The sequence below is a fragment of the Mastomys coucha genome, unplaced genomic scaffold (genome assembly GCF_008632895.1).
Source record: "Mastomys coucha isolate ucsf_1 unplaced genomic scaffold, UCSF_Mcou_1 pScaffold21, whole genome shotgun sequence".
Classification (NCBI taxonomy): domain Eukaryota; kingdom Metazoa; phylum Chordata; class Mammalia; order Rodentia; family Muridae; genus Mastomys; species Mastomys coucha.
The window spans coordinates 70,233,272-70,243,279 of NW_022196904.1; the positions used below are offsets into that span (position 1 = coordinate 70,233,272).

At 48.5% G+C, this 10,008-nt stretch overlaps 2 protein-coding genes across 4 annotated transcripts in view; one reads left to right on the forward strand and one right to left on the reverse strand.

Moving 5' to 3' along the window:
* Sema4b (semaphorin 4B) overlaps positions 1 to 8,766 on the forward strand; it is a 41,735-nt gene extending 32,969 nt beyond the window's left edge. For both annotated transcript variants that reach the window (XM_031387100.1, XM_031387101.1), the window contains exons 9-15: positions 1,558 to 1,739; positions 1,860 to 2,010; positions 2,785 to 2,995; positions 3,106 to 3,221; positions 3,445 to 3,611; positions 6,474 to 6,556; positions 7,124 to 8,766. In XM_031387100.1, coding sequence (XP_031242960.1) covers positions 1,558 to 1,739; positions 1,860 to 2,010; positions 2,785 to 2,995; positions 3,106 to 3,221; positions 3,445 to 3,611; positions 6,474 to 6,556; positions 7,124 to 7,863 — 1,650 coding nt within the window. In that variant the 3' untranslated portion in view covers positions 7,864 to 8,766. The remainder of the gene's footprint in view (positions 1 to 1,557; positions 1,740 to 1,859; positions 2,011 to 2,784; positions 2,996 to 3,105; positions 3,222 to 3,444; positions 3,612 to 6,473; positions 6,557 to 7,123) is intronic.
* A 487-nt stretch (positions 8,767 to 9,253) lies between these two features.
* The window catches only part of Cib1 (calcium and integrin binding 1), a 5,828-nt gene continuing 5,073 nt past the window's right edge, over positions 9,254 to 10,008 (reverse strand). For both annotated transcript variants that reach the window (XM_031387106.1, XM_031387105.1), the window contains exon 7: positions 9,254 to 9,494. In XM_031387106.1, the coding sequence (XP_031242966.1) occupies positions 9,473 to 9,494 (22 nt within the window). In that variant the 3' untranslated portion in view covers positions 9,254 to 9,472. The remainder of the gene's footprint in view (positions 9,495 to 10,008) is intronic.

Here is a 10,008-nt window from a genome sequence, read left to right on the forward strand (position 1 = left end):
TTTTTTTTTTTTTTTTTTGAGACAAAGTTTTACTGTATAGTTTTGTCCGTCATGGGACTCATTCTGTAGACCAGGCTGGCCTCAAACTCACAGAGATCCATTTGCCTCTGCCTCCCAAGGACTGGGATTAAGGAGAGTGCTACCACTCGTAGTTGATTCCTGTTCTTTTTTTGGTTTTGGTTTTGGTTTTTTGGTTTTCCGAGACAGGGTTTCTCCGTGTAGCCCTGGCTGTCCTGGAATTCACTCTGTAGACCAGGCTGGCCTCTAACTCAGAAATCTGCCTGCCTTTGCCTCCTAAGTGCTGGGATTAAAGGTGTGCGCCACCACTGCCTGGCTTGACTCCTGTTCTTTTCATTGAGAAAAATCTTACATTGAAGGTAGATGGAAAGGTGCATACCCAAAATCCTGATACTCAGGGGGCCGGAGAGTAGAGAGCTCAAGTTTAAGGCCATCCTGGACAATTTAACAAGGTTCTGTCTTTTTGTTTGTTTTTCAAGACAGGGTTTCTCTGTAGTCCTTGCTGTCTTGGAACTTTCTCTGTAGACCAGGCTGGCCTCACATTCAGAGATCCACCTACCTAAGCCCACAGATTCTATCTTAAAATTTTAAATAGGCATCCTCTCTTAGGGTCTTGAGTAATCCAGCTGGCCTCAAACTTCCTGTTAACCTTGAACTTTTTTGGTGGTCTTGCATATGTTATCCTACTTAGTTTATATATTGCTGGGCATCAAGCCCAGGGTTATACACATAAGACTTATAAGCTACTTGGAAAAGAAATTCTTGACTTTCTCTTAAACTGAAAACCCAGGAAAGCACACATAGAAGTGACCTACAAAGAACAGCCGATGGTATCGCTTTGTAAGAGCACAGATTCTTGAGTTCGAACTTCCGGGTTCCAACTTAGCTGTTAAATGGCAGTGATAATATCACTAGCTGTAGCATCAATTAAATTCTGCCATGCAAAGCTCTTAGGGTCCCTACTATCCTCATAAGAAGAAGCCACTGTTAATGTTAAAGTGTTCTTTGCTGATCTATTCAAACTAATGTATTTGTATTAACTTAGTTACAAACCTGAGTTGTGCTATTTCTCCCTGTTTGCTCAGTAATCCTATCAATCATGGACACCTTTTCCTACTATTTATTCATTTATGTTTCATTGTGTTGAAGTCCTACTTCACTCCCTGGCTGACTGCAAACTCTTAGACTTGAGCAATCCTCCTGCCTCATCCTGCTGAGTAACCTGAAGCTTCAGGTTTCTGACCTGGCCAATGATGCTAGCATGCCAGATTGCATTGACCACCGAGCTCTCTCCTGTCCCTTCCCTAATTGGATAGTTTCCCCTTGGTCCTTGTTTCCTCATCATCCACAGTAGGGTAGGGAATGCACTTTCATGATGGGAAATATACTCAATTTTAGGTGCACATCTGTCCTGGCTCTCTTTCATTCTTGATTCCTATGTGTCTCAGCTACTGCTGAGGAGGGCTGGCAAGGCAACACTGTGCCTCCGAGAATGGTCCTCAGCTTGTGACTAAGCCCGTAACTCCTCTCCTCCTGCAGGGCGATGAAGGTGGAGAGCGGGTGTTGCAGCAGCGCTGGACCTCCTTCCTCAAGGCTCAGCTCCTGTGCTCCCGCCCTGATGATGGCTTTCCCTTTAATGTGCTACAAGATGTCTTCACCCTGAACCCCAACCCTCAGGATTGGCGCAAGACCCTTTTCTATGGGGTCTTTACCTCCCAGTGGTGAGATACTAGCATGTAGCTGGGGACAGGAGAATAAGGAGTGGCTAGACCCCACTGAAGGCATCTCCAGCCTCACTTCTCCACGCTGAATTCAGAGTTAATTTGGCTGTTCCTTTGCAGGCACAGAGGGACCACAGAAGGCTCTGCCATCTGCGTCTTCACCATGAATGATGTGCAGAAGGCCTTTGACGGCCTGTACAAGAAAGTAAACAGAGAGACACAGCAATGGTATACTGAGACCCACCAGGTGCCCATGCCGCGTCCGGGGGCGGTAGGTATAGTAGTGTTGTGCTCAAGAGTGGCTTTTGGGCAGTCTTGATCCCTGGACCATGCTGAAAGCAAGGTTGTATGGTCTCAGACAAACCATGAAGCTTCCCCGTATCTGATTTCTCATCTTTGAAATAGGGCATAATAAGTCCTAGCTTCCTGTCTTACCAAAGATGTCCCATGAATGACAAAAAACCTTCAGTCCTGTCTTGTCAGCCTGACCTCTGTGCAGTGGTCTAGATTGCTTCTAGTTATCTGTCTCAAAGGCAGCAGTCTCGTGTAATCTGGGTGGTTTGAATTCCTGATCCTCCTGCCTCCACCTCCCAAGTACTAGGATTACAAGAGCCACTATACCCTGCTTTGCACACAATACTGTACAGTACTGATATTGCCCTTTTACTCTGTCCACCCAACTAAGCCTCGTGCATCTAGAAACCCTTGGGCAGAGAGAATCAGGGCCCGGGTAGGTGTGGGAGTTGGATATGGCTAGCTGTCCTGAGATTGATCCTGAGAACTTCCAGGGAACCCTAGGCAAAATGAACAGTCACACTTTTAGAGGCCTGTGTGCAAACTTGGTAAGGATCAATGGGCCGGAGGCCAGCGGGAAAACAGGGCCTTGCTTTCCTCTCATGTCAGATTTGCCTTTGGACCAGTGCTGTGCAGAAAGGCAGATGTGCCATGATTTCTGGAGCATAGTTAGTGGGGCAGGGGCTGCTGCTGTCCCTGTGGAAGCATGCTCCATGCTGATTCCTGTTCCTCGTGCTTCTGCCTTCTTCAGTGCATTACCAACAGTGCCCGGGAACGGAAGATCAACTCATCCCTACAGCTCCCAGACCGAGTGCTGAACTTCCTCAAGGATCATTTCTTGATGGATGGGCAGGTCCGCAGCCGCCTGCTGCTGCTGCAGCCCCAAGCCCGTTACCAGCGTGTGGCTGTGCACCGCGTGCCTGGCCTGCACAGCACATATGATGTCCTATTTCTGGGCACTGGTGAGTGCTTGCAGCCCCACAGGATTGAGTTAAGGAGGGCAATGCATGCATGTCTGGTGGATCTTGGACGGTGGGCTCTACCAGGGCCTGAGTCACATCCATGCCTCCAGGTGATGGCCGCCTCCACAAGGCAGTGACCCTGAGCTCCAGAGTACACATCATTGAGGAGCTGCAGGTCTTCCCTCAAGGACAGCCTGTGCAGAACCTGCTCTTGGACAGCCATGGGGTGAGTGGGCCAAACTTGACCACTTTGATTGGCAACAAGCCAGTTTTCCATCCCTTGCCAAAGCAAGATGGAAAGTTACAGAGCCCTGGCTTCTGACCATCAAACGAATGTGCAGCAGAATTTGTCAGGGGTGTCCTGGGATGACTAGTGAGCATGTAAGGCTACTAAGACTGAGTGTTTGGTACCTGTCCCTTCATCTCACTCTCCATGTTTGACTGGGTAGGGACTGCTGTATGCCTCCTCCCATTCCGGGGTGGTACAAGTTCCTGTAGCCAACTGCAGCCTGTACCCAACCTGTGGAGACTGCCTCCTGGCTCGAGACCCCTACTGTGCCTGGACCGGCTCTACCTGCATGCTCGTTAACCTCTACCAGCCTGATCTGACCTCCAGGTGAGAACTCCTAATGGCCCAGTGACGACTCCTCATCGCTGAGCACTACACCTTCTCTGGGGCCCTCAAAATCTATATGGACCGGATAGACAGGGTTTGCCAGAATAAGAAACATCTAGTAAAGCCTTAGAAGAAGATGTGGATTGCCTCATGAACATAGCTTATTGTAAGTAAGGCTGTTAGGTAAGCCTATTAAACCATTCTGAAGTAGTAGTTAGAGTAACAATTGGGTTAGAAAAGAATACAGATTTGCTATTTGGCATAGTGACATACACCTTTAATCCCAGCATACAGGAAGCAGAGGCAGGAAGATCTCTGTGACTAAGGCCAGCTAGGACTACAAAATGAGACCCTGTTTCTATTTTTTAAAAAGGGGGTGGGTGGGATGAGTCAGTTGTAGTGGGGGATGTCTGTAATCCAGTACCTGGTTTTATTGTTTGTTTTTGTTTTATTGAGAGCAGGTCTCATGTAGCCTAGGTGTGGCCTGGAACTCAGTATCTAGTGGTAGAGGATCAGAAGAAAACGGAGTGACCAGGACCTGATGGTGCATGTGTATAACCCTACTACTTAGAAGGTAGAGGCAGGAGGTTCAGAAATTCAAGGATATTCTCTGCAACATAATGAGTTTCAAGGCAGTATGAGACTTTATCTCACAAAAATGGATGGTGTTGGAGACATAGCTCAGCGGTTAGGAGCACTTACTGCTCTCATAGAAGACCCAAGTTCCATTTCCAGCATCCATATCAGGCAGTTTGCAACCAGCTGCTTATAATTCTGACTTCCTGCACATACCTGGTACATATAAATTCACCTAAGCACATGCAGATACTCATACATAAAAGTAATAATTAAATATATATTTTTTTATTAAATTTTTTTTAAGCCAGGCAGTGATGGTGTGCGCCTTTAATCCCAGCACTTGGGAGGCAAAGGCAGGCGGATTTCTGAGTTCAAGGCCAACCTGGTCTACAGAGTGAGTTCCAGGACAGCCAGGGCTATACAGAGAAACCCCGTCTGGAAAACCAAAAAAAAAAAAAAAAAAGGGAATGTTATCAAAGTGAAGCCCCTCAACCCTGTCAATGGGTTGGATTTTACATATGTCCTTGTATTTTCCTAAAATGGGTCAAATGAATGATCTCATGACACATGGGCTATCTCATTTGTAGTGTTCTTTTGTTTACAGCAAAAGGACACAAAATATTGCACACCTAAAGCACAGAAGTGGTACATTCCCTTAGCTGTGTTCTTGTCTCATAGGTGGTATAGCTGATATCTGTCTTTAAACTTTTTCAGGAACTTCTATATTTGGGGATGGCTTTGTGTGGCCTGAAGTCCCATTACTAGGGAGGTAGAGGAAGGAAGATCTGTAGTTCAAAGTCATCCTTGAGTACATGAAAAGTTTGAGGCTAGCCTAGGCTACATAAGACCCTGTTTGAGCTAGGTGCTATGGCAAATGCCTTTAGTCCCAGAGCTTGGGAGGCAGAGGCAGGTGGATCTCTTATGAGTTTTGAGGCCAGCCTGATCTACACATTGAGTTCTAGGACAGTGAAGGCTGTACAGAAAGAAACTGTCTCAGAAAACAAAACAAAACCCTGTATTAAACTTCCCTTCCCTCCCCCAACTCTTGCCCCAGCCCCCTCAAAACATAACAACAACCCTTTTAAGAAGCTGATTGACCCTGGAAGGTTATATATATAAGATTCTGCCTTGGTGGCTTGCTTTATAGCAGATTCTGGGCAGCTTCTGTATTTCATCTTTCTTTTCAAGTGAACACACATGTAATCCCAAAACTAGAGAGTCTAAAGTAGAAGAGCTGGCAGTTGGAGGGTAGCCTGGGCTACATTGCCTATCCTAGCTTTAAAAAATAAATAAATAGCCGGATGGTGGTGGCGCACGCCTTTAATCCCAGCACTGGGAGGCAGAGGCAGGCAGATTTCTGAGTTCAAGGCTAGCCTGGTCTACAGAGTGAGTTCCAGGACAGCCAGGGCTACACAGAGAAACCCTGTCTCGAAAAACCAAAATAAATAAATAAATAAATGGAAAGCTTCCTTCCTTCTTCTCTCTCTTTCTTTCCTTCTCCCTCCCTCCCTTCCTCCCTCCCTCCCTCCCTCTGTCTTTCTTTCTCTTTTTCTTTCTTTCGGCAGGATTTTGCTCTGTAGCTAGGACTTATGCACCTTATGACAGTCCTCCTGTCTCAGCCCTCAGCCTCTTGGGGTTTTTAAACACCTTTTTTTGGGGGGGGGGCTAGTATTTCAGACAGGATCTCATGTAGTCTAGACTGGCCTCCAATTCACTACGTTGTTGAAGATAACTTTGGATTTCTGTACCTCCTGTAACTACCTCCCAAGTGCTAGGCACATTCTGCTTTTATAGCAAAAGGAGGTTGTATGTGACTTTTATTTATAATAATGTGTGGATGAGGTTTGAGGAGACAGCTCAGACAGTGAAATTCTTGTCTCAAAAGTGTGAGAATCTGAGTTGGATTCTCAGAACACACATAAAAATGCCAGGCATGATGGTGGCAAGAGAGACAGGTGGACCCCTGCAGGTCCCTGCCCATCTGATCTATCCCAATTGTTTAACTCCAGGCCAGTGAGACTTTGTGTCTCAAAGGAGGTGGACGGTGTTCCAAAGGATGACACCAAGCTTGTTCCCCAACCTCCACATTAACAAGCACACATGTAATTATGGCTGGAGACACCCAGTCGGCCCATGGTGGTGGAGACTCTGCTCAGGCAAGTCTCCTGCACCTGCTTTGGACCTGGTGGTCGTTACACACCAGGTTCTCTGCCCAGGACCAACTCTGGAGGGAAAATGGAAAACTGGCCCGTGGGATTCTACCCAAGACTCTCTTATACCTAGGCCATGGATCCAGGACATTGAGGATGCCAATGCCAAGGAACTCTGCAATATTTCCTCAGGCAAGGCCCGGTCTTTTTTTACAGGTAAGATGCCCTGGAAAAGGTGAGCCATATTTGCTTGGAAGACAGTTCCAGGTATTTCTAGTTACAGATTTATTCCTCTAACCCTATAGAGAAGGGTCCAGATCGTGAGTCACTTAGTCCCAATAATCGCCCAAGTTACCATTGGTCTTAGAGTTTCTGTTGCTGGGAAGAGACACCCTGATCACCACAACTCTTACAGAGGGAAACGTTTAATTGAGGTTAGCTTATAATTCAGAGGTCAGTCTATTATTGTCACAGCAGGAAGCATGGCAGCATGCAGGCAGGCATGGTGCTGTAGAGAGTTCTAAATGTGGATCAGTGGACAGCAGGAAGAGAGACTGTCACTGAGCCTGGCTTGGGCATCTGAAACCTCAAAGCCCAGCCCCAGTGACACATTTCCTTCAACAAGGCCACATGTCCCAATAGTGTAATTGCCTTTGAGCCTATGGGGCCATTTTTCATTCAAACTAACACACTGTAGTAGCACCAGATTGCAGGAGGGTGGGGCTAAGCCTGGGGCTGCTCTTGGCAGTGGCCTCTTCTACCCCATGCCAATTCTGCCCACAGGTAAACCATGTAAACAAGTCCAGATCCAACCAAACACAGTGAACACTCTGGCCTGCCCACTCCTCTCAAACCTGGCTACTCGGCTCTGGCTGCACAATGGAGCCCCAGTCAATGCCTCTGCTTCCTGCCGCGTGTTACCCACCGGGGACCTGCTGCTGGTGGGCAGCCAGCAGGGGTTGGGGGTGTTCCAGTGTTGGTCTATAGAAGAAGGATTCCGGCAGCTGGTGGCCAGCTACTGCCCACAGGTGATGGAGGATGGGGTAGTGGGCCAAAAGGACCAGCATGATGGTACCCCAGTCATTATCAACACATCACGAGTGAGTGCGCCAGCTGGTGGCCGGGCCAGCTGGGGTGCAGACAAGTCTTACTGGAATGAATTCCTGGTGATGTGTACTCTGTTTGGGTTTGCTGTGGTGCTTCTGGTTCTGTTCTTTCTCTACCGACACCGGGATGGCATGAAGCTTTTCCTAAAGCAGGGTGAATGTGCCAGTGTGCACCCCAAGACTCGCCCTGTAGTGCTACCACCTGAGACCCGACCGCTCAATGGTGTCGGCCCTCCTAGCACCCAGCTTGACCACCGAGGCTACCAGGCCCTGTCGGATAGCTCCCCAGGCCCCCGAGTCTTCACTGAGTCAGAGAAGAGGCCACTGAGTATCCAGGACAGCTTTGTGGAGGTGTCTCCCGTGTGTCCCCGGCCCCGAGTTCGACTGGGCTCTGAGATCCGAGACTCTGTGGTATGAGAGCTGACTTTAGATGTGGCCACCCTGACCTCAGGGGCTGTGAATGTTCAGTGGAGGTCAGCTATCTCTGCTTCTCACAGAAGACGACCACAGTGCCCTGCCTGGGAAGCAGCTGGTATCACAGCCCCAACAGCCCAGCCACCTGGTTCCAGTGTCCGGCGGAAAAGGGGGCTGCCTCCAGGGGCCAGAGGGCCCTTGTCTGGGTGGCAGAACTCTGTTACTTAACTGAGCCCTTTGTTTAAAACTGCAACTGTGAAGCCAGAGAAAGAGGAAGGAGAGAGAGACAAGGACTACGACACAGCCACTCCAATTGAGCCTGCTGGGTTCTTGGGGACTTCTTCAAAGTGGCTTTGTGAGCTGGAGTTGGGAATCCCTCCCCCACTGGACTATTCTACCTTCCGCCTTACTCAGTGGCTAAGGCTGCCCTTTCTCGCTGCAGAATCAGGGCCCTGCTCCAGCTTCAGCCAACCGAGGACCTATCTGTGACCACTGACACCCTACCACCTCAGGGACCAGAGGGTTAGGCTGGCTCTGCAGCCCTCCTCACCAGACCCTGGGCTCAGTCCCAGTTCCCAGACTTCTCCAGCCTGTATCAGGCTGTGGCCTCAAAAGCAAGGGAGTGACCCCAGGGGGGTTTGTGACAGAAGACTGTTGCCTGCTGTCCTTTTCCCAGTCAGAGAACCGTGTCCCCACCCACCTGTCTTCTAATTCCAGCAGACTTCTGGATCCCCTGTTCCCTGTCCAAGTTCACCATGCCCTTGCCCATCACTTTAAGGGATACTGACACTGCCCATCACAAGGACTCTGCATTTACGTGGGTTTTATATTTTTTTTTTAATAAGATGCACTTTACTTTCTTTTTTTAAGTAAAATCCGACAAATTACAGTTAATTGTGGCCCAGATTTCACTTTGCATATGTGTAATATGAATGCATGTGTGTATACATGGAGACCAGAGGCTCTCCTTGCTTTATGTGCATATTGCCTTGTTAGACAGGGTCTCATTAAGCTTAAAGTTCACCATTAGGTAGAGTGGCTGGCTAGTGAGCCCAGGGATGCTCCTGTCTCTGCCTCTGCCTCCCCAGCATTGGGACTTAAGGACTGAGGTCCCCATCTTGTGAGGCAGGAACTTGACTCAGGGAAGTGTCTCCCTAGCCTGGCACTGCTTTTGGGTTTTATCTTTCTGGGGTTTCCCAGCCTTTCTCTAAAGTCTGACTGATGTTACCTGGTAGAGTGTGATGTCTTAGCAGGATGAATCCCTTTCCTCTGTACCCAGTTCAGGGTACAGGCCATGACTTTTTGTTACTCACACATGTGGAAATGAACTTGAGTGTCTCCAAAGTGACTGTGATAAGAGGCGCCTACATGTCTAGTCCTGCTGCTGCTGTTATACAGAGAAGTCAAACATTTCTAAACCTTTATTACCAATTAGTAAACACAGTGATGACAACAGAGGTGATAAGGGGGAGGGTCCTCCCCTGCCAGGGGGCCAGACTCTGCAGCGCCCTCTCCAGGCTGGGCCGGCACTGGCCCTGACACCGCAGGCATAACCTTGGCCACATCTCAGCAGTGGAAAGGTCTGGGACAGGAAGTTGGTACTCAGAAGCCATCACAGGACAATCTTAAAGGAGCTGCAGGAGGGAAGAGTGAGTTGGGTTTGGCTCTGGGGATCAAACCCAGGGCCTGACAGATATTAAACATGTACACTCTACCACTGTGCTATACCCCCAGCCCAAGCTGGGTTTTCTGATAGAAGGGAGTGGTACAGCCCTGACTAACCATACTCATTTCTCTCCTATGACTTTTCTTGTCTCCCTGAAACAAGTTCTGGGTGGCATTATACCTAGCTAGCCTTGCATATGCAACATGCCTGCCTTTGCCTTCTGTGTGCTGGCCAGTATAGACCTGCACCACCACAGCCAAAGATTCTTGTTTGAGGAGTTGGACATGTAGATCAGTACAGTGCTTGCATAATGGGTTTGAAACTGTGTTCAATTCTTGGTAGCACAAAAGTAGACATCCTAGCACTCAGGAGGTAGAGGAAGGGGAACCAGAAGCTCAAAAGTCCAGGCTGGGTGTGGTGGTGCACTCTTAATACCAGTTATGGGCAGGCAGAGGCTCTCAGCAACATGAAATCCTGTCTCA